Consider the following 25,301-nt stretch of genomic DNA (forward strand, 5'->3'; position numbering starts at 1 on the left):
CACACGATTGCGATGCGAAGAGAATGACTTGCAAGACGATTTTCAGTTTCAGATTGAGATTCTCCATCAAATCTTTCCTCTTTATAAAAGTGGTATAAATTAAAGCTTTTCGAAACTTTTTCGAATTTTTGCAAAAGTAAATTTATGAAAAAAATTAAAAAAGTAAAATTTATAAAGAAAATGTAATTAAAAATAAATAATTTAAAAACTAATTGATTGACCTATTAAATTATATTATAAAAAATGTTAATTTTCAAACAAAAAATTTAGTTTTATTTATTAATATTATTATTTTCACTAATTAAGATTTTTATAATATTATATACAAAATTAAATATGTTACTGAATGTAGGCCACAATTTATAATAATTAAGTTAAGCTAAGTCATAAACCTATAGGAACGTGAAAACAATTTGGAGAGGCAAAATTATAAAAAATGTTAATTTTCAAACAAAAAATGTAGTTTTATTTATTAATATTATTATTTTCACCTAAAGATTTTCATAATATTATATACAAAATTAAATATGTGCCTGAATGTAGGCCACAATCTATAATAATTACGTTAAGCTAACTCATAAACCTATAGGAACATGAAAACAATTTGGAGAGGCAAAATTGGTCGGCATTTTTTTTAAATAAAAGTAATAAATAATAACAATAATAAAACCATTTTTTTATTAACAAGTAATCACATACATAATAATATAATCGATATCATGTGTGAATAACCGACTTAACTAGAGTCTATTCTGCGCTTCAAATAATATTATTTCCAGCCTTTACACTACGTTTTCTTAATAAAACTCGAACGTTACTCGAAAAGTTCCGCTATTTCCTTCTAAAATTTATAGAATTTTGAACAAAAAGTGCTATTTTTAATAAAACTATGATTGGTGTTGTAGGTTATATTGAGGTTATGAACCGTAGAATCATATTTTCATACTTTAAACTGAACAAAAAGCGATAGTATAGTCAGACCGAGAGATAATCCATAGAACCAGATGCGGCCACCAGTATTTTTCGAGCAAAAATTTACACAAATTTATTAAATTGTATTGTTATTGAAATGTATTTGCTTCTGCAAACTTTTTGCGCACTTATTTTGCACTACATTTATTTCATTGTAGAATAACTGTAGTGTCAGTGCAATCACAGTGGATTAACACATTAAAGCAAATTTCACCCTACCAGCAAAAAACAAAAACGCTGTTGAAATACACTAGTAAACACTGTGAAAATTCAGAGAAGCATAAAGTGAGTGGCCAGACACATTGACATAGATATGGGGAAATACGCGCGAGCAAAAAACTATGAAATTTACACAAGATTAAAAAAATATTTATTTATATACAAATAGAGAAATTGTGGGGCATTTAGGTGAATTAAATTATAAATGAAATTGTAGTTGAACAATTTTTGGATGAAATATTTTTGTAGAGAATTTTTTTAAAGAAATGTTTCGAAGATTATTCGAATTGATTCCAAAATCTTCTTTAGACGAAAATCTGTTATTAGAAACGTTGCTGAGACCTCGACTTGGAAGTGGAGTCCATTTAAGTCTAGTTTGAAGCACTTTCACTCGAAAAAATCGGGGATTAGGTTTTAAGCTTTATAAAATAGACATATTTTATCAAAGTTGCCGAAAATATAAAAAAAATTATAGATTGTATTTTAAAATCTTCAGAACAAAATTCGAAAGATCCAAGGGTTGTATTTTTGTTCCAAAATCACCCGAACTTGTTTTAGTGTTCATTTAAAAGCCATTTTCTTCATCTTATCTAACATTTTTCTCCACAAAAATCATTCTCGAACTCATTTGCTTGAAATTTTCAGCTAAAAATTTAGTCAGCTTCATTTCCTGTAGGGTCTCCACCAACAAATCATACACAATAATGAATAAATGTTTCATAAGTGTATGTTGGTGGTAAGTACATTTGAGCTAGTTGTATGTCAGATGCCAAATAAATGATTGTGTCATAAATAAATTTATAACTATGGCAGCAGCAGAAAAAAGGACACATTTTTTTAACTCGAGTGCGCGCAAATATAAAAATACGCTGCAAAAACAGCTTTTGGCGGCCATAGCGCAATACAAAGATAATAAGCGATAAAAAGATATGAAATGAGAATGTCACCGACTGTTCAATGCATTGTTTTGTGCTAGAGTTTTGAGGATTTTTTTACAAGATAGTAAGGGTTCTTGGTTGAGAGGTGGCGTAGCTGGTCGGAGAGTAGCTTTAAAGTGGAATTTCGTGTGTGAAATTAAAATTGTATGTGGTAGATAGAAATATTTTATTGAATTTGATTTTGAAAATATAATGCTGAAAGACACTTGTATAAGTCCTAGTCTAAAATTCCGAAAATTTCATATTTTCTCTTCACAATATTTAATTATATCGATATTAGCATTTTCCAGTGCTTTCCTTTTTCTTTTTTTCCTATAATGTTTCACTTTGTCATCACCACGAGCACATTTTTAAGGTATTCCCTTACATAACCTTAAAAAAATGTTGCTGATACGCTTGCTGCAGCATGCTGGAGATAACGCTTTAAACGTTTTGAATGGGATAAGTGCGGAAAAAGCAGCGAAATAAAAATTGATAAATAAAAATACAAAGCTGATGAAAAACTAACAGTGAGGAAAATTATGAATTCAATAAAAGTGAGTTCAAAATATCGAAATATTCAATGAAAATAGTTAAATGTAACAAATGAAGTGCTTGGTTTGAAAAAATAATGGTAAATAGAACGGTTTGCGTAAAAAATATGTTTCGAATCATATATTGTATATATGTATGTACATAAATGAAAAACAATTTATCATACGCCACTACAGATAAATTGCTAGTTGGACGCACTAAATTTTACAGAATGACTGTCGCTATTAGCCAGAAAATGTGACTGTTAGGAAATTTTATGGACAGCACTATTTTTTATAATATATACCAAAATTACTTCACAATTTCCCAGTGTCCTAAGTATTTATTTTTGATAAATTTTTCAAGCAAGGTCTTGTAAATACTTGGTCAAAAATACCAACCATATTTTTATAATATTTTAAAATTTATTTTGAAACAATTGTGATATTAAATTCTAAAATATTTTTAATATTTCAACTTTCAACACAAATAATTAAAAAAAAAAATTTTTGAGATTTCTCTTTTTTTTTATTTCCTGCTGGATGCCTTTTTCCAGCAGATGAGTAATTGTGTGTGTATGCCTTCAGACGCCGCTTTTCTACGCTTGTATGACATAAAAAGCACAGTTATATACAAATGTTTATATAAATAAAACTGTCAGTCGCTGTTTCCGATTTCCGCTTTTCTTTTTTATTCCATGCCATGTGAGTTTTCAGGCAAAAATTGTGCCATTTGGAGCGTGGTATGAATAAGGGCAACATACTTGAATGATATTAATTCTTAACTCAGTTAATTTTGCTTGTCTAAATTTAAAGATTTTCTAATCAAAAATATTTTTCGATTTTTTTGGTTTCTTCTCAGTAACATATTGCCTTAAAAGTATGCGCTACCAAGCTCATTATTATTATTTCTTTTTAATTTTTATAATTTTATAAAATATATTATCATAAATAGCTGTTTTCATCGTTTAAACTTATTTCAAGTGAAAATCGTTAAAAATATTACCGAAGCTCTCAAACTGTTATCCACTTGCATTAATTCATACAATGCCTTTATAACTGACTATCCATAAAGAAGGCCAAATAAAGTGTTTGCTTATATGCTAAATGTACATTCTCAGCACGATCACCCTAAAAGTATGCATATGTTTTCTTTACTAAAATTTCTTGTCGAATATTTGAAAGTTACAATCCAATTGGAATCTATTGGTAGGGTAATTTAAAAAGCTTTCTGAAAAGCTCACGTATAATTACCAACAATAAAAGGATCTGTAGATGCAACAACAAAAACAATAAAGCTTCCAACTTTGTATGAAATGCCGGATAAAATAAAAATATTACATACGCAAATAAACAAATACATATCCATATATACTTATTAACATTTTCATCAAAGGAACTCACCTTACTTTTTTTGGTTGATGAAACTACGCTGAAATTCAAAAACACTACATTTAAACTCGTACTTTTCTTTAATATTTTCGCGAAAGAAACCGACCCGACTCAAATGCACTAGTCCATCAGACATTTGCCATAAAACTACTTGACGCATTTTTCTGCTCAACGCTTATAAGAACCGACTTTATTTATCGATTTAGCACGAAAAACTAGATTTCCGACATTATTTCACATAAATTGTCCAATTTTCAAAAAGTTCTCTAATTTTACATCTTTGTACGGAAATATACTCGGAACTGATGCTATGCATGAAATGGCTGCGGAACTTTTACGAAAAACAGTGTTGCAATTATTCTGTTCTGGAAAGTATAAGGTGCTCTTTACACTTGCAAGTGATCAATTTGTGATTTTATTTAGAGTTAATTAAATTATATTAAATTAAATATTAATTAGTATTAGAAAAATATAATTTAATAATATTTGTAAGATTTATACAAGTTTTTAGAGTATAAATAATGTAAATTATCTTAAACTATGAAAAAATGGAAAGGAATATAAATAGAATTATATAAAAAATACGTATATTGAAATTTTTAATAATACTTCGTCCTTCAGCAGAAGTAATACTTTAATGGCAGTATTTAACGAACTTATCCAATATGTGTTAGTCATAATGAACATAATTTTTTGTCTTTAACCAAAACTCAAATTTATCTAAAAAGGATCAAAAGACATCCAAAAGTGGACTTTACTCCAATGGGTTGACTTTAAAGCTCAATTTCGGCAAAAGCTGTAGCAATAACATTCAGATATTGATTTAAAAAAAATGTTTCCTTACAAAGTTATTATAATTTTTTTTTAAATTTCTTTTTTGAAAGTATTTTTTCACTTTTCGAAATTTTAAAATATTTTTGTTTAACATCATTTATTATAAAATGGTGCGTGGAGTCCCTATGCGTGGAAGAAGTTATACTTCTTAGTGATATTCCAAGAAATGCATATCATTATGTATGAAAGAAAACTAGCGAGAGGGAAAGGATAAAAATATGGTGGAGTGACCAACACTTTCTTAAATTCACATTTTATAAATTTATTATGCACATTTTATAAAGCAAAGTTCAAACCAATTATCATTTCTGGGTTCTGACGGATTGATATCTATAATATTTACAACTGGATTAAGATAACTGAAATACGATAATGTAATGTCTTGTATGTATGTGATTGGCGTTGCAACCGTTTAGCCGGTTATAGCCGAATCGACGATAGTGCGCCACCTCTCTCTCTCCTTCGCAGTTCGGCGCCAGTTGGAGATCCCAAGTGTAACCAGGTCGCTCTCCACCTGGTCCCTCCAACGGAGTGGAGGCCTTCCCCTTCCTCGGCTTCCTCCGGCGGGTACTGCATCGAACACTTTCAGGGCTGGAGTGTTTTCGTCCATTCGGACAACATGACCTAGCCAGCGTAGCCGCTGTCTTTTTATTCGCTGAACTATGTCAATGTCGTCGTATAACTCGTACAGCTCATCGTTCCATCGTCTGCGGTATTCGCCGTTGCCAATGTTCTGAGGACCATAAATCTTGCGCAAAATTTTCCTCTCGAAAACTCCTAGTGTCGTCTCATCTGATGTTGACATCGTCCAAGCTTCTGCACCGTAAAGCAGGACGGGAATGATAAGCGACTTGTAGAGCTTGATTTTGGTTCGTCGCGAGAGGACTTTACTGTTCAATTGCCTACTCAGTCCAAAGTAGCACCTGTTGGCAAGAGTTATTCTGCGCTGGATTTCGAGGCTGACATTGTTCGTGTTGTTGATGCTGGTTCCCAGGTAGACGAAATTATCTACGACCTCGAAGTTATGACTGTCAACAGTGACGTGGGAGCCAAGACGCGAATGCGCCGACTGTTTGTTTGATGACAGGAGATATTTCGTCTTGTCCTCATTCACCTCCAGACCCATTCGCTTCGCCTCCTTATCCATGCGGGAAAAAGCAGAACAAACGGCGCGGTTGTTGCTTCCGATGATATCAATATCATCGGCGTACGCCAGAAGCTGTACACTCTTGTAGAAGATTGTACCTTCTCGGTTTAGTTCTGCAGCTCTTATAATTTTCTCCAGCATCAGGTTAAAGAAGTCGCACGATAGTGAGTCACCTTGTCTGAAACCTCGTTTGGTATCGAACGGCTCGGAGAGGTCCTTCCCAACCATGACGGAGCTTTTGGTGTTGCTCAACGTCAACTTACACAGCCGTATTAGCTTTGCGGGGATACCAAATTCAGACATCGCGGCATAAAGGCAGCTCCTTTTCGTGCTGTCGAAAGCAGCTTTAAAATCGACAAAAAGGTGGTGTGTGTCGATCCTCTTTTCACGGGTCTTCTCCAAGATTTGGCGCATGGTGAATATCTGGTCAGTTGTCGATTTTCCAGGTCTAAAGCCACACTGATAAGGTCCAATCAGTTTGTTGACGGTGGGCTTTAGTCTTTCACACAGTACGCTCGATAGAACCTTGTATGCGATATTTAGAAGGCTGATCCCACGGTAATTGGCGCAGATTGTGGGATCTCCCTTTTTATGGATTGGGCAGAGCACACTGAGATTCCAATCGTCAGGCATGCTTTCTTCCGACCATATTCTGCAAAGAAGCTGATGCATGCACCTTATCAGTTCTTCGCCTCCGTATTTGAATAGTTCTGCCGGAAATCTATCGGCCCCCGCTGCTTTGTTGTTCTTCAAGCGGGTAATTGCTATTCGAATTCCTTCATGGTCGGGTAATGGAACATCTGTTCCATCGTCATCGATTTGGGGATCGGGTTCGCCATCTCCTGGTGTTGTACTCTCACTGCCATTCAGCAGGTCGGAGAAGTGTTCCCTCCATAATCCCAGTATGCCCTGGACATCGGTTACCAGATTACCACCTTGGTCTCTACATGAGGATGCTCCGGTCTTGAAACCTTCGTTAAGTCGCTTCATTTTTTCATAAAATTTTCGAGCATTCCCTCTGTCTGCCAGCTTCTCAAGCTCTTCGTACTCACGCATTTCGGCCTCTTTCTTTTTTTGTCTGCAGATGCGTCTTGCTTCCCTCTTCAGCTCTCGGTATCTATCCCATCCCGCACGTGTTGTGGTCGTTTGCAACGTTGCGAGGTAGGCAGTCTGTTTTCTCTCCGCTGCGAGACGGCACTCCTCATCGTACCAGCTTGTTTTTTGTCGTTGCCGAAAACCAATTGTTTCGGCTGCAGCGGTACGCAGTGAGTTTGAGATTCCGTTCCACAGTTCCCTTATACCGAGATGCTGATGAGTGCTCTCAGAGAGCAGGAGTGCAAGTCGAGTAGAGTATTTCGTGGCTGTCTGTTGCGATTGCAGCTTTTCGACGTCGAACCTTCCTTGTGTTTGTAGACGGGCGTTCTTTGCTGCACAGAGGCGGGTGCGTATCTTCGCTGCGACCAGATAATGGTCCGAGTCTATATTTGGTCCTCGGAGCGTACGCACGTCTAAAACACAGGAGACATGTCTTCCGTCTATCACAACGTGATCGATTTGGTTCCGCGTGTTTCGATCAGGAGACAGCCAAGTAGCTTGATGTATTTTCTTATGCTGGAATCTGGTACTACAGACGACCATATTTCGGGCCCCAGCGAAGTCGATCAGCCTCAGGCCGTTTGGCGATGTTTCGTCATGGAGGCTGAATTTTCCGACTGTTGTGCCAAAGACACCTTCTTTACCCACCCTGGCGTTAAAATCACCAAGCACGACTTTTATATCGTGGCGGGGGCAGCGCTCATAGGTGCGTTCTAGGCGCTCATAGAAAGCATCTTTGGTCACATCGTCCTTCTCTTCCGTTGGGGCGTGGGCGCAAATCAGCGATATGTTGAAGAACCTCGCTTTGATGCGGATTGTGGCTAGACGTTCATCCACCGGGGTGAATGCCAGGACTCTGCGACGCAGTCTCTCTCCCACCACAAATCCAACACCAAATTTGCGCTCCTTTATATGGCCGCTGTAGTAGATGTTACAAGGACCCACCTTCTTCCGTCCTTGTCCCGTCCATCGCACTTCTTGGATGGCGGTGATGTCAGCCTTAAGTCGTATGAGGACATCAACCAGCTGGGCAGAGGCACCTTCCCAATTAAGGGTCCGGACATTCCAGGTGCATGCCCTTATATCATTATCCTTAAAACGTTTGCAGGGGTCGTCATCAAAAGGGGGGTGTCTCATCCGAGGCTTTCGTAGATTTTTCATTGGGGGGTGTTTTTATGTGGTGGGTCCCAAACCCTACGCACAACCGCATAAGCGGGCTTCGCCTTCTCACTTTAGCTCGCCTTCAAACGGATGTCTGTTGGCTACCCAGAGGATACTTGTTCTAAAACCGGAAGTCGTGAGCTGCTTGAACCATGTGGAGAAGAATCGTTTCTGGCCACTCCCAAGTGAGTGACAATCAAAAACTTTCCTCACTTGCGTGAACTTCTACACATAATCCCATCCATCATATATGTAATGCCTTACATTTATTTTATCTATATTTCTCCTCCTTTTGTCGAGGAGCATTTCTTCCATTGATAATTTCCAATGAAATTTTCTCTTTGAGGAATGCCAGTAATGGTTCAACTTCTGGCAATGAGAAATTTAGGAGTACCGGCTGTTCGCTATACTCTACTGGTTCTCCGATAATATCTGCAAAAGCTTGCGAACCTGCAGTTTGCCTTGCAAATATGCAAGACCATTTACACCAGATTGTTTATTATTTGTATAAAACCTTGAAATTTAGTAATTAAAATCACCACTCAGAAGTCGTTTTATCTGTTGTAACCGAGCGATCTCGGTTCATCAATTCTAATATGCCACAAGGCAAAATTAAAAATGAAATGAATGAAAACTGACTACAGAAATGATCCTGTGAAGTATAGTCTTAAATTTTCAACGGCCAACGCAGGGTATTTCAACCAAAAGTCACACAAAATTGTTGAGAATTCACAGAAATGAAACAGAAACGAAAGAAAAACAAATAATGCACAAGCATACAAACATACATATACAATTATCGTGACCTTTTCCGAAGTCGTATAAGAACAAGTATAAATTCAAAAAGCATATTTACATTTCCACCTGCCTTTATTATGTAACTTTTTAGTAGTACTATATTACTATCATATGGCAACGACATTCCTAACAAACATTTTTGTAAAGAAATATTTTATTATAAATAATGAAAAAAAAAATTTTTAATCACTTGCACTTTTGCATTTATTTCTAAAACAATAAATGCTTTCGTATAATTTTCGTAGGTCAACTCCATTACAAATAATAATTTTATTCAAAATTGCAAATTATTTATTACTAATTATTTCAACCTTGCGTAGAGAATACCACAACTTAGATTAAGTCAACAAAAATGCAACACTATGCTTTTCCAAAGTTCCGCCGCCATCTTCAGTTCCGAATAAATTTCCGTGTCGCGTGAACAGAACTTCGTGAAGCTTGTATAAAATGTGTTGAATAGAGTTCTTAGATTAGACTATTAATGTAATGAGTATTCTAATATAAAACTACTGAATGAAGTCTGAAGTTAGTGTTTTTTCCTGAAATATGTGACAGTGGTCGGTGTATGTAGTGAGCTTGACAAGAGATGTAGGAGCATCGTTGTTATTGCAATGGTTAAAGTTGGGCTGAGTACATGGTAAGTGCAACAACAATTTTTTGGTATTCATATTTCCTCTATCAGCAGGAACTTTTACGCACTTCTCCTTTTATGAACTTTATTCGGAGTTGTCTAATTGAGGGGAAAATGCTTAAACTTTTGTGGAACGTGTGATTGTGATCTTTACTTTTATATTTTAATTTATTCAGGTTTTCAACCAAGTGTTTTAGATAGCACTAGCAAATTGTAGCCTATGTAGGCAGTGATAGTCAAACTGTTGGCGATACTGCTGAAGAGCAGAAATTATAGCACACTTTTGTGCGATCATTTGCAGTTTTGTATGCGGTGAAACATTATACTTACAGTTTGAGTGCTCATGGGATGCAATTGTCTGTTGCAATTAACCCTTTAGAGCGCAAATGATTTAAAAAAAATACGTATTTAAATTTTTTATAAATTTATTGTAAATGATATTTATCAACATATCAATATTACAATGTAACATTATATATCAATTTACAATGTATTTCCCACGATAAAAAAATGTATTTTTTCTATACTTGCAGCTCTTTCCACTTCCTCAGTAATAAAAAAAGTACTCATAAATACATACAGACGACTTAATCCGTACGCTGCCGTACATTTCTTAAAAGCTTTTGCGGTTTAAAGAGGTGTGAATATGCTAGTATTGTGAAAAATAAATAAAATTCTGAAAATGTGAAAGAGATTAACGCTTAACGGTAAAAGATTCTGTATGGAAAACAAAATAAAAAAATGTGCAGCCACAATTTGTGTCATAAAGTATTGTGCATGCGTGGCATATGCAAATCCCCACAAGTATTAAACCATAAACTGTTGTCATAATATTCTACTGCTTATGAAAAATTGCAAAATAATATATGAAATTTATATAAAAAAATAGTGAATCTGTCAAATCGTGCAATTATACACTAATAACCTTAAAAATAACTCAACGACTAGTATAACCTACAATTCCACGCTATCCAAACTATACAATTGTCAAGATGTCCTCGCAAATATTCACACCCTTCTGGTCACTCTGCATAGTTCTAGCTTGCATTCTCGCCAGCCATTGCACTAATTCGTCACGTGCACGCACCAGTCCATCGACAATGACACGCAACATCGAAGAAGAAAATGGTGAGTAGAAAAGTTATTTTTGTATATTAAGTCTAGTACTAAGTTATAAGGAAAATATTCAAAGCTTTTGATATAGAGCTGCAAAGTTTTTATAAAACACACTATTTTATCGTCGATAACATATATTCAATCTTTTACTAGATAATATCATTCTCAAATATTCTCAATATCATCAAATAATCCGAAAATCGTAGAAGTGAAAATTTTCGAAAGCTAAAAAGTTCACGGAGCTGCTATACAATGTATTTGTTTTGCGATCTATTAATCTATTTGACTTTTGAGCTCTATTTTTTAAATACTCGAATAGCTGGCTTGATGGAAATATTGCATCTCTTCCGCTGTGGTATTAAAATCGCTTTTTTTTTGAAGTTGCTTTCGTCGAGCTTTCGCGCGAAGTGCCGGTCAATCATTATCTAAAACTCCTCATAGTCAGTGTTTCGAAACCTAGTTTTTCAAATATACATTCCAAACCCGATAATGCTAGTTTCAAAGCTTCTCCAATGATATTTTTGGGATTTTTTTTAGTTGTAGGTTGCAAACAGACCTCGAAAAGTCAGTTTTGAGCTTTGAGAGTAACCTCTTTCTGCCCATCAAGAACTCAATATTTTCACTTTCAAGTTCAAAACAAAACAGTTTTTCAAGTGAACTTTCGAACATAACTGCTGCAACTTTTTAGACTCTCTTCATTTTTCCCTTTTTTGTGGGTATACATAACGCATCCTTAGTTTTTTAACCAAACAACAACATTTTCCAAGCCATTGGCCCCTGAACATTTTCTAAACCTTCATCCAACTAGTAGATTAGACTATAGGGCCTCCAAGAATTTGTCCCAAAAACCTTTCATGAGATAATTTTGTAGTTTTCTGACGTCGTTATTGTCTTCCGGCATCTTAAGCTGTTTGCATCCACCCATTTCAACATATCTCTTTTTCTATTTTTCTCTCTAATTCTTCGTTAATGTTGCCTTTCTGTCCCATACTACCAATTTTTCTTTCGAGCTGAAATCTAACTAAGGAAAAGTGATGAATTTAACTTCAATACTGGATAAGACCTCAAGATTATTACTACCTATAATTCTAGATTACCAGCTTCATTTTCATAACCTTAATATATTGTATGATCGGGACTATAATTATAAATTACCAGCTTCGGTTACAAAGCCTTAATGTATTGTATGAGCGTGACGTCCCACAGTCTTCTGAGATTATAAAATGATTAGTATCGGATACAGAGTTATTTTTGATGACAATCCATCTATTCTGAAGATGAACTCCTCAGACCTCGATTAGGAGTGAAGAGCATCACGAGAGGACATTTCTACTATTTTACTGTACAATGAAAGATATGTTAAACACTCGTATACGGCAGTGTTGGTCCTCATCTTTGAAGCCACAATTTTCTCTATAAAATGTTGAGGTCGGTACTCAAAACTTGATGACGTTTCTGTGAAAATTCTTAGATATTTGACATTACCTGCTGAAGGTCGGCTGTTATTTGATCTAAACTTATTCTTTAACTTATCGAACCAATAACTAGTAGTCCCACACTGGATTAGTGTTTCAGCAAATCAATAGCTTTCTGTTAAAGAAATTTGTAGCAAATATGCAAGCATTTTCGAGCACTTAGCCGCAATTAGACGCCGCTCCCAACACACCCTGCAGTGCCACACCATTTGCCGTTGATTGTGTTTTGGAAATGCAATTTCGGAGCGAAGTGTTTTCATAAAACTTATATGCGGGCGGGGCAGAAGAAAGTTTACTACAACATATGGCACAGCGTGTAATTTGCCCAACAAGTTAAAGTCATCAACTCATTTTAATTGGCGGTTACACAAACTAAACTCAAGTGGGGAGAGAGGGCGTAAGCGAACACATACACTACACACACATCTAAATATAGAGAGTTACCGAGAGTGAAGCACAATTATAGCAGAAAAGCCAGTGAGCGTGGGAACAAGATAACAAACAAAAGAAAATCCTTGAAACTACGCGGCTGTTATGCAACCAACACGAGTCGAAGAGCTGCGAAGAGTTTCGACTTTTGTTAAATTACGAAAAAAGGAAAAAACAAAAACGAAGTAGAAAACCACAATAGAGCGTAATGAGTAGAAGCGCTGAGTGGGAGTGAGGAGTGGTGGAGTAATGTTGGGGGCCAAAAGCAGTGAGAGTTGTTGAAGATGAAAAGTTTTTGGCTAAAATAAATTCAAATTCAAAGCACATAAAATGGATCTATGGACTAAGTAAATAAATCGCAGTGAGCGGAGGTGTGTGGTACGAGTGGTGGGAGTGTTACGAAAATAAAATATCGAAATGTCGAAAGTGAAATTTGGCGGAAGTTGGGTCACGAGTGGGACGCAGGTGGGTGCTACTGGGATTTAAGTTAGATTATGCAAAATTTAGTAGTTGCCACGTGAAAGCGCCGAAGCTGAGCTGAATTCAAAAAGCGAGGAGATTAAAAATGGAATGCGAAAATAAGGAGAAAAAAGAAGAGGAAGAAGAAGAAGAAAGAAACCATAATTGCTAGACCAAAAGAATGATTGAGAGCAGCACTTCAAAACGTTATGCAAAACTCGTGCAAAAGTTTAAAAATCTCTTTCGTTGTACAACAAATCCGGAACTCCCGTTGCCGAAATCAGTTAGTCAAGCAAAAATTAACCAACTGAAAGCGGTCAAAAACACTATTGATTGAAAAGTGCAAAGAAAAAACCATAAAGTTTGGGTATAAAAGAGCGAGGGCAGCGCAGATATACAACAAAAAATATTGCAACAAAAACACGAGCGACAATATTAAGTATTCTTCGGGTCACAGCGAAACTTTTAGTGCGCGCGTGCTGGGAGTTAATGTATAGCAAATTAATAAAAACGATCCGCTCCTGATGGGGAGAGTGTGGATGGGATGGGTGTGAGGTGAATGATGGCTGAAAATCGAACAAAAAATTGAAAATAAAAGAGAAAGAGGAAGAGGAAGTAAGAGAAGGTAAGGCAAGAAGCTGGCGTGCTAGTCAAGTGGCGACGGAAGCAGGGAAAAATAGAAAAGAAGAAAGAAAAAGAAAAAACAACAACTAAATAATAAAGTAACAACAACATAATAAAAAATGCAACAACAATAACAAAAAAAGTTCCCAAAACTAACAAAACTATTAGAAAAAAGGAACAACAAAAAATATAAAACAACAACAATAAAAATATGCAACAACAACAACATAAAAATACAACAACAATGAACCAAAAATTGCGAAAACTACTAAAATAAAGTAGAAAAAAAATAAAATAACAACAACAAAATAATAAATATCAACAACGTACAACAACAAAAGCAAGAAAAGAAAAGCAACTAAACTACACCAACTACCGCAGTGACGAAAATTTTTGCAAATCAAAAAAACCAGCAGCAAAACAGTTCAGAAAGCAACACAACAACAAACAACTCGAAGAAAGGTCAGCAAAACATAAGAGCATGGTCAAACTTGGTGCAAACTATGAAAAAAGCCGAGAAAAGAAACGCTTCAAACAAGCACAAAGCCATAAGAGTATCGTAAAACTTGGCGAAACTAAAAGCGAAAACAAAAAAAAAATTGTAATTTTTTTCTGAATAAATTTTTTTTGTGAACAAAATTTTTTTTTACAACAACAATATGGAAAAAACGCCAGCCAAAAGTTACGCATTTCCTCAGTGTCGCTGCTTATATTATTGTTTATTTGTAGTTGTTTTTGCAATTTACTATTAAGCTACTTTTGCGATTTGTTTGCTGTGCAAAAGTTTGTTCGAAGTTTTGAACTTGAAACTAAAATTTTTTACACTTTATTACACTACTTTGGCCATGCACGAAACAAAAAGAACGCCAAAAAAAAAAAAAAACAATAAAGTGCGAGACAATCACCCACGCACCTAGTACGTTATATAGAAAAGAAAGCTGCTCGATTTCATTATACATCATTTGCCTGCTGTGACGCTGCGGCTGCGGCGCAAGAAGTTCAATAAGTTCACAAAAAAACACCGCAATACACATATTGCATGAAGCGCCTTGCTGCAGGGTGTCTTACTTGAGCCGCACACGCACTGAGTGGCGGCTTACGCCACGTGTCGCGTCACAGTTCAGCCAAAATTCAAGAGTCACAAGTTTCGACAACATGCTGCTTTTTGTTGTTGTACAAAAAAAGTTTGAAACAAAAAAAATGTTTTTTCAACTGCCTCTTTACACTCTTTGTAGCATACATTTCGGCTACAAGCACTTCACTTTTGGCTTCATTTGACAGATGGCGCTGCACTTTTTAAGTATTTATTATTATTTTATTTTTTTTTTTTTGTAATTTTTTTCTTACAACAACAAAAACTGCGAAGTATGACGCCACCAGCACTATAATCGTCAGTCAAATGTTCGACCAAAAGTGTCACATTAGCAAAGTGTTCGACACCAAGCGCTTGTATATCTACTAGTAAGTACAGTTGTGCTTGATTATGCGGCGATAGCAACAACAAAAGCGCTTTATGTTATACAAACCTAATCTTTCTGCACACTTTGACACATTAAACTCGAAAGTAAAAAATTTATAATAACAATAACAACAAGCAAAAAGGGATGTCCATGGAAAATTGTAAAGTCATCAATACAGCAAAGAGCAGACATGAATCAACCAAAAATAATTCAAAATAAATAAAATTAAAAAGTTTTATCTAACGCTGCCTAATAGTGTGTGCCTGTGCGTTTAATGTTGTTTTACAATTAAAAAGTTTTGTCATAAACATGTTATGGCGCTCACAACTGCTGCATTTCCAGCACTTTTTTAATAAAAAAAAATAATAAAAAACCCCAATATTTGTTAAGCCTAGACTCTAAGCTGTTTTTATTTTTTTTTATATGTTTTATGTGTGTAGAAATTAACCATAATATTGTGTTAGCAGCGCCATTGTTGACCTTCGAGAATTAAAATATATTGACATACTTTTGTTAAACTGTAGCAGACTTTTAGGCGCGTTGGCCTTTTTTGTAGGCATTGTGTGGGATTGTAGGCCTTTTTAGTGCGAGAGAAAGTAGTTTGGGAAACTATTTTGGGTTTATTTTGTATTTTAATATGATTTTTGGGTTATTTATTTTAAATATTGCTGATTTTTTTGATATTGTTGAATTAATTTTTTTATTATTTCTGATGTTAATAATTATTGCTGGTTTAAAAAAAACTTTTTACGTTAACAGTTACTTTTTTAAATTATTACTAAATAAATTCAAAAAATATATTTATGAACTAAATATAGCATATGCGCCTAGAAGTATACTTTGAATATTTTAGTTTATCTTGAAGATGTAATTGAACTCTATCTAGTTATTAGAAAAATTTATTTTATTTAAACAATGTTTAGTTGGTCTCCTCAAAATCAGGCGAATTTGCTAAATATTGCTTAAGAGCCTAAAATTATACCTCAAAAGTTTTATTTGGTTTTTTTAAGTAATAGAGCCTTTATTCATACCGTTGTCCGTTGTTGGTTGTTTAAAATAAAATAAAATAAAATAAAATAAAATAAAATAAAATAAAATAAAATAAAATAAAATAAAATAAAATAAAATAAAATAAAATAAAATAAAATAAAATAAAATAAAATAAAATAAAATAAAATAAAATAAAATAAAATAAAATAAAATAAAATAAAATAAAATAAAATAAAATAAAATAAAATAAAATAAAATAAAATAAAATAAAATAAAATAAAATAAAATAAAATAAAATAAAATAAAATAAAATAAAATAAAATAAAATAAAATAAAATAAAATAAAATAAAATAAAATAAAATAAAATAAAATAAAATAAAATAAAATAAAATAAAATAAAATAAAATAAAATAAAATAAAATAATTTTTTTTTTTTCGCGGGAGTGGGGGTGGAAAATGCCTACCGCATCATCAACGCTGTCGTCGCAGCGATGGTATATGATGAGCGAAGGTCCCGCTTTTTGTTGCGTAGCTAGTTGGCTACGTATTTCTGGATAATATTCCAGTTTTCCTCGGTCTCCAACATGACGTTGATTATGTTATCAGCGTTTATTGGTCCAACCAGGTCTTCTACGGCGGTGCGTTCTCGTTGCCAGTGCACACATTTAAAAAATGTGTGTTCAGCGTCGTCTTCTTTCGCGTCGTTGTATAGGCAGGACGGCTCTTCGACTTTTCTCATTCTGTGGAGGTACTTTTTGAAGTACCCGTGACCGGATAGCAGCTGTGTTGTGTAGTAGTCGACTTCTCCAAAATTACGGCTTGTCCATAAGTTCAGATCCCTTATGAGTCTGGCCGTCCATTTGCCTCGGCTATCATTTTCCCACCTTCGTTGCCATGCTGATGCTGTATCTTTCTTTGCTTCTTCAATCGCACTCTTATTGTTTGGACATACTTTCTTTAGTTCCCATATCTTTTTTCTTTCGTAAGCTAGGAGGTCAATTGGGGCATTACCGCTTATAACTAATATTGCTTCTCCTGACACTGTTCGGTAAGCAGATGCGACTCTTAGAGCTGCAGTCCGGTGCACTCTGGCCAATACTTTATGCCGATTCTCCCTTTTTAGCACATCAGCCCAAATCTCTGCTCCGTATAGTAAAACGCTAATAGTGGTTGACATTAGGAGCTTTCTCTTTTATTGGGTGGGCCCCCCAATGTTCGCCATTAATCTGCAAAGTTGGGAAGTGATTTTCGCTGCCTTTCCTGCGGCGTGCTGGATTTGTGCCCAGAAGGTTAATCTGGGTTCCAGTCTTACACCCAGTAGTTCACTGTTTTTTGTGTCCTTAGAATATCCGTAGTCGTTTGCATACTAACTTCTAGAGGTATATGCTTGTTTGTTAGCTCTGTTTTTTCTGTGGCGAGCTGGAGATTGTGTGAATCAAGCCATGCTTGCGTCCTAATCATGACTTGATTCAGCTTTCTTCGGGCTTCTTCTGTGTCTCGCGCTGTAATGACTGCCGCGATATCGTCTGCATAGCCAATAAGATAAGTTTCGTCTGGCATTTCTAGTTTGAGTATGTCATCATAGCTAATATTCCACAGGTCTGGGCCTAGAATGGATCCTTGTGCTGCTCCTGACGTGACCGCTATTTGACGTGTTCCCTCTCTTGTCTGGTATAACAGTGTCCTGTTACTGAGGTAGCTCCGCATAACCGTGTTGAGGTATTCGGGGATCCTAATGTTCTTCTCTAGAGCGTCGATCATATCCACCCATCTCGTACTGTTAAAGGCATTTCGGACATCTAAGGTCGCCAGCAGAACTATTCGTTTATATTTATGGCATCTGCGCTGCGCGGTTTCAACACTTTCGATGACGCTTTTGATAGCTCCTATAGTTTATCTGCCGGGTCTAAAGCCGTGTTGTCGGGGGGAAAGTCCGCCAGCTTCCCTGATAGCCGCTTGGAGTCTTGGTTTAAGTAATCTTTCATACAGCTTTCCCGCTGTGTCGAGCATGCATAGTGGGCGGTATGCTGATGGTAAGCTGGGATCACCTTTTCCCTTACTGATTAGGACAAGCCGTTGTTTCTTCCACACTTCGGGGAATTTTCCATCTACAAGGTAGGCGTTGTACATATTCAGGAGGACTAGCGGTCGTTCTGCGGCGATTTTTTTAAGTACCTCTGCTGGGATCCCGTCTGTGCCGGGCGATTTGTTACTCTTGAGATTGAGTACCCTTACAATGTGATCCATTTTGGCAGCGCTTAAGTCAGGTGGCTTTGCACGAGCGTCGAGTTTCTTCATTACTAATTTATACCCGAGTCCCCAAGGGTTTTTGTTAATATCGTCTCTTAATTCCACCCATTTTTCTTTTTTACTTGCAACGATGGCGTACTTAAGCTCTTTTTTCGCTGCTTGATATTGTTCGGCTTCTTCCGGTGCAGCTCCTCTGCGTCTAGATCTCGTATACGCTCTGCGCAGGCGAAGACATATGCGTCTAAGAAGTGCGATATTTTCTGTCCACCAGTAGACTGCTGTTTTGTGCTTGCTGTGTGAGGCTTTGGGCATCGATTTGCGACAAGCTCGTGTAATATTTAGCATTGTGTGCTCAACAATTTTCTTTGAGTTTTTGGGAGAGCTGCTGGGTGGGTTCTGCTTGTCTAATTCCGAAATCAATTTCGAAGGGTTTAATTTTAAAACGTTCCATTTTCAAGTGCCGGTGTTTTTTTTTTGTGTTGGTTTACATTATTTGCGGTATCGATCGTAAAAGAGATGTACTGATGATCGCTGCCAGTATAATCTTCTAGGACTCTCCATCTCTTTATAGAGCCTGCTATGCGTTCTGATGATAGGGTGATGTCTGGTGTGGTTTCTTCGCATCCCGGTCTTCTAAACGTGGTTGCGTCTCCTGTATTTAGTACAGTAAGATCAAGTCGCGCGGCCATTTCCAGAATGCGCTTGTCTCTCGAGTCTGTGTTTGGCATACCCCACTCTATAGCCTTCGAATTTAGGTCCTCGGCGATGATTAAGTGGCCTTCTATAGATCTAGCTGTGTCTTCAATATTGTTGAGCTTTTCTTGAAATTCCTGTATGTTGTCGCTTGGCGTCAGGTTGCAGCTAATGATTGTAAAAAGGTCGCATCTGGCCCAGACGAAACCGTTGCTGTTCCCTTTATCTATAAGGTTGAATTTACATGTTTGGGGTAGCCATATTGCAGCGGTTGAGCTGCTATCTTCTAGCCAGGTACCGCTTTCTTTACTTTTGTATTGCTCGCTTATGATTATTAAGTCGTAGCCGCTCTCAATAACCATATGAGAGAGTAGAGCATCAGCAGTCTTGCATCTATGCATATTCGCCTGTAGGAAATTCATTTGTTAAGATAGTTTCTGTATACTACACATCTTGCAGAGCCCGGTATGTGGTCGACTTGTTCGTGTTTCGCCTCTACACAGAGGCAGCATAAGGGGGGCTTTGTGCATTCTTTTAATTTGTGGCCTGGTTGGCCGCACTTTATGCATGTGCCTTGCCCTCTCCTGTCGGGTCCTTTGCACTCCCAGGTTAGGTGTCCTGGCCCGAAGCAGCGGAAGCATCTTTTAACATTTTCTTTGAGTCGTAGCCTACAGTTAACCCAGCCAATTTTAATGCGCGCCTGTCGCAACAGTGCGTCGGCTTTATCATTTTGAAGCGTTATGTACGCCCTTACCTACTCTCTTGTGTTTGGAGCTGTTATGCTTATATTGTAGTCTCCATTGTGATCCTCTAACGCTTCTTTTACGGCACATGCTACTTCCTCTTTTGTTGTGAGGGAGTCGAGGTCTCTAACTTCTATGGTAGCCTTTGGTTTAAGGTCGGCCACCGTTGCAGATTCTTGTAGCGTGGTCTTTAGCGCCTCGCAGAAGCTGGGTTTTGCGGTCTGTCAATTCTCCAGTTCTAATAGTACCGCCCCGGTTCTTGTCTTGCGGACACCTCTTATCTTGACCTCGGCTTCTTTTAGGTTTACCTTGCTACGGATATTCTTAAGGATCTCGGCGTAGCTTCTCCTTCTGCTGGCTTAATGATCACGGCTTCTGACTGCCTCTTGACTCTATTATTTGTTTTCGCATTTGCAGCGTTGTTCTTCCCTTGTGGCCTTCCTTCCTTTACATTTTCTCCTTCTGCGTGGAGCTTTTTCTTCCTTTTAGGTTCGACTTTTTTCCATTGGCCCTCCTCTTCGTGTCGCGGTCGCACTGTTGCTCGAGGTTCTGCAGGGCTTGTTGCGCGTCGCTTAGAGGTGAGTTGCTCTGCGTTCGTGGCGCGCTTACTTGAAAATCCTCGTTTGTGGTCTTTTTCTGCGATGAGCCAATTTCTGCTGTAACTCTTGATTACATCAAAGAGTTCGTCAAGCTGAGCCGTTCCGTTCTTCGCGTCCAGGCTGACATTCTTTTGCTTTGCCATTGCCATCTTCATTATTTTCACTATGCCCTTGCACTTTTCTAGAGATTCCTCTTCTGCCCGTCTCATTTATGTTATATACTCTTGTTTTGGTGAGTTTAGAGTGGCCCGGGATTCTTCTGTATGAACCCCGTGGTTATCTATGCAAGCAGGGAGGCCACGCGAGGGTTGACACAAGTCCTTATGGGAGCTTGTGTTCAGAGCCAGGTTCGGGCACAAATCAGGAGTTCGTCTCAACTGAACCTGTACGGCCAAATTAATGGCGACGTGCATCGAACGTACCTGAAGACCTGCCAAGGTTTTAACGAGACGGAGATGAGTACAGCATTAGCCTGCCAGCCATTTCGGTAAGATTTCACTCTTACCTACTGAAGTGGCAGAATGCTGCTCTCACCAGCCCTTTGTCAAACTAATCCATTCCGTTGTTCCAGTATACCGTAATCAGAATCTTACTAGTCTCGATTCTGATGGGCGTTTGCCCAGTGTTTTCGTCGGCGTCTAAGCACATTAATATGCTCGAATCGCTGGTCTGATCCCTCGTTGCTCAGTTGCCTCCCTCTCATGGGTAGGTTTTCAATCGATGCAGCCCCGGTGGGGGTTGTGGATGCTTAGTTAGAGGCGGCATCTGTTCGCCTCTTCACCGGAGGTTCATTGGGCGCGTGAGGCTTTTTAGGCCAAGCCCTCTTCTCTCGCAGCTCTTGGTCGGGGGCTGCGTATTACTACTCGCAGCTAACCTATTACATAGGCCGTTCACTATCCGCCACCTGTGACCCCGGTGGTAGCCTGAGCTCGGCCCCACCATATAAAAAAAAATAAATAAAATAAAATAAAATAAAATAAAATAAAATAAAATAAAATAAAATAAAATAAAATAAAATAAAATAAAATAAAATAAAATAAAATAAAATAAAATAAAATAAAATAAAATAAAATAAAATAAAATAAAATAAAATAAAATAAAATAAAATAAAATAAAATAAAATAAAATAAAATAAAATAAAATAAAATAAAATAAAATAAAATAAAATAAAATAAAATAAAATAAAATAAAATAAAATAAAATAAAATAAAATAAAATAAAATAAAATAAAATAAAATAAAATAAAATAAAATAAAATAAAATAAAATAAAATAAAATAAAATAAAATAAAATAAAATAAAATAAAATAAAATAAAATAAAATAAAATAAAATAAAATAAAATAAAATAAAATAAAATAAAATAAAATAAAATAAAATAAAATAAAATAAAATAAAATAAAATAAAATAAAATAAAATAAAATAAAATAAAATAAAATAAAATAAAATAAAATAAAATAAAATAAAATAAAATAAAATAAAATAAAATAAAATAAAATAAAATAAAATAAAATAAAATAAAATAAAATAAAATAAAATAAAATAAAATAAAATAAAATAAAATAAAATAAAATAAAATAAAATAAAATAAAATAAAATAAAATAAAATAAAATAAAATAAAATAAAATAAAATAAAATAAAATAAAATAAAATAAAATAAAATAAAATAAAATAAAATAAAATAAAATAAAATAAAATAAAATAAAATAAAATAAAATAAAATAAAATAAAATAAAATAAAATAAAATAAAATAAAATAAAATAAAATAAAATAAAATAAAATAAAATAAAATAAAATAAAATAAAATAAAATAAAATAAAATAAAATAAAATAAAATAAAATAAAATAAAATAAAATAAAATAAAATAAAATAAAATAAATATTTAATAAAATTATTTTCAGTTCGAAGTTTATATTTACCTACGAGGTAACATAATTGTTTTTTAATTTTTGTTTTTAATTTTCCAAAAATATTTGTTTATTATAAACTATTTTTTTTATTATTATTTTAGTCCGACAAATTGTATTTCTTAAGTTTATATTTGATTGAAAAAAAAATATTTTTTTTGTTTATTAACTTTTTAAAAATATTTTGTGTTGCAACCATTTACAACCCAACAATTTTTTATCTCTTAATTGTTTACATATCTACATAGTACCCATCAATCATCATATTCCAAGAATTCAATATTAATTTCGCACAATTTCAGCTGAAATGGCAACCTTTTTCTATTTTCTATGTACCTTTATACGCCTTTTATTATGTTGCAAGCAATATTTCATAAGATTTAGTTGATATTATCAATCTGTATTTTTTATCATTTGCATTTACACTTGTTGATTTAAGTACTCACTTTTTGTTTAATTTTTGCTTTTTTGTTTACTTTCAGTTCGATATCTTTTGGAAGGTAAATATACACTGTTTATGCATAAATACGCCTACAGACATATATTTAGAACAACCTTCGTAGAAGTGACACATGAGCACACGTTGTACATATATTGACTGAAAAAGATATATGCAAAAAGGTTTTGGTTATTTAGATATATATTTACTTATATGTATATATATATATATATATGTATGTGTACATTTGTCGACCATAACCACAAAGTTGTTGACAAATGGAAAGCTGCTGCGGCTTAGATGGATTTCTTTGCCTTTGCAGCATTGACAAACTAACTTTCTAAGCCAACTAGCATCAAGTCAAATATAAACCAGCAAGGAGGCAAGGCAAAAAGGTAGCCACTGCGTAACGAAAACCAAAGTAAACAAGTCGCAGTGATGATATGCGTGTGTGTATGCGAAAGGTAGAAGTAAACTTTGAAAAGTCAAAAGCCCTAAAAATCAACTGAAAATTTGCGACAACATGAAGAGCGAAGATGTCGAAAAGCAAAATATTGTGTGTATACATATATGTACGTATATGTATATGTATATGTAAGGTATATAGCCAGCAAGCAGTCCAAAACTAGTATATATATTTAGCGCAGACCTTTAGCGTACCGGTATATGAAATATACAATTATTCGTTGCAACAAAATAGCTACATCAACAACAAATAAGATACTAGCTAGTAGTTAGACTAGTCTGTGACGCAAAAAGCGAGTAAAAATACAAAGACATATAGATATTTTAGCAGAAATTTTCACTAGTCCTCTTTAGACTCCATAAAAATAGAGGTAGAAAAAAACAACAACACTAACATTGCATGAAGCCCAAAAAACCTGAGCTTAGCAGCCATTGGACGTCAACTGGCGCGTTGTGCGTTCGACATGCTGCGCCCAACCCTACTAATTCGAATGGCTGTAGAAAGAAGTTGCACATACTCCCCTCCTTCACACCCACACCGCCCACATGCCACTTATGCCGCAGCTGTAAGCAGTGAAAGCTTTTAGAGCCAACAAGCCAGCAAAATCCAAGCGGCAGCGTCACGTAAATAGATTTTGTTGTTGCTTCTGTTATTGTTGTTGTGTCTAAAATGTAGCCGATTTTGTTTTTGAGCTGATTCGCTTGCATTTGCGAATTCAAACTCGCATTTTTTTGCACATTCTACACACTGCCGCCAGTGAGTATGTATCACGAAGCGACGGTGTGACGTTAAAGGTAGCAGCAAGATATTGAAAATGCATAGCTGCAAGGCACAAGCAAACATATACATTTTATACTCATGTATGCACACCTACCATCGCACTTTTATAGTCTCTTTCGCCGCCCACGCTGTACTGTGCATGGCGTATGCGTGACATGTGTGGCATGCATTTCGCCATTTTGTGCATTTAGCGATGAGCCTGTCTCGCTGCTGTCTTTATTCCTTTATTCCTTATATTTGTGAGTAGGCTTAGCGCTTATACTTGGCGTTGTTGGCGCATATTTTGACACACTTTTCGTAAGCGTTGTGATGGAAATGGAGACAGGTTTTTGGATGATTTTTTTTTGTGTCAGAGTAAAAGCTGATTTTTTTTTGTTCAGTGAGTGCTTAAGAAGTGAAAATATTAATATTTTTGTAGTTTGACATATTTAGTATTAATTCCCTAATCACTTTTGTCTGTGAGTTGCGCGCGCGCTATAATGGCTTTCAGTTTGTTAACTGGGGGTTAGTATACCTCTAAGAATACTATATAAGGGGTTTTTCTCCCATATTAGGTTAACAAGTATCCCTGCGTATTTTTTCTCTTCAGTCAATGCTTTATAAAAAGTGTTACACTGATCGGATTTCGATTTAGTTCAAATATGCGGCAACTTCATAATACCCCTCGTGGTAGAGCCCCTCCTTATTTGCGAAGAACTCGGGCAGCCACTTTTCACAAGCCTCTTTTGAGTTCAACTTTACACCACCAATGGTGTTCGCCATGGACAGGAACAGGTGGTAATCACTTGGCGCTATGTCCAGGCTATATGGTGAATGCGATAAAACCTTCCATCCGAGCTCCCGTAGCTACTGACGAGTCATCAACGAAGTGTGTGGTCTGGCGATGTCCTCGGGGAAACTACACCCTCCCTGTTGGCCAATTCTGGATTCTTCTGGTCGATCGATCTGCTTCAAGCGGTCCAGTTGTTCGCAGTAGATGGTAGAATTAAGCGAATGGTCATATGGGAGCAGCTCATAGTGGATGATTCCCTTCCAATTCCACCAAAAACACAGGAGAACCTTCCTGACCGTTACTCCCGACTTGGCCACTGTTTATGACGATTCACGGCCTTCGACCACGACCGTTTTCGCTTGATATTGTTGTATATGATCTATTTTTCGGCGCCCGT

The 25,301-nt window shown here is 35.7% G+C and overlaps 1 protein-coding gene and 1 pseudogene across 2 annotated transcripts in view; one reads left to right on the plus strand and one right to left on the minus strand.

Annotated features, from left to right (window-relative positions):
* The window catches only part of LOC105213954 (uncharacterized), a 286,125-nt gene that overhangs the window by 10,191 nt on the left and 250,633 nt on the right, over positions 1 to 25,301 (plus strand). For both annotated transcript variants that reach the window (XM_029041474.2, XM_029041475.2), the window contains exons 2-3: positions 10,233 to 10,827; positions 22,930 to 22,947. In XM_029041474.2, coding sequence (XP_028897307.1) covers positions 10,692 to 10,827; positions 22,930 to 22,947 — 154 coding nt within the window. In that variant the 5' untranslated portion in view covers positions 10,233 to 10,691. The remainder of the gene's footprint in view (positions 1 to 10,232; positions 10,828 to 22,929; positions 22,948 to 25,301) is intronic.
* LOC114804206 (small nucleolar RNA U3) lies at positions 8,808 to 8,939 on the minus strand (annotated as a pseudogene).

Source organism: Zeugodacus cucurbitae, chromosome 6, assembly GCF_028554725.1.
Source record: "Zeugodacus cucurbitae isolate PBARC_wt_2022May chromosome 6, idZeuCucr1.2, whole genome shotgun sequence".
Taxonomy (NCBI): Eukaryota; Metazoa; Arthropoda; class Insecta; order Diptera; family Tephritidae; genus Zeugodacus; species Zeugodacus cucurbitae.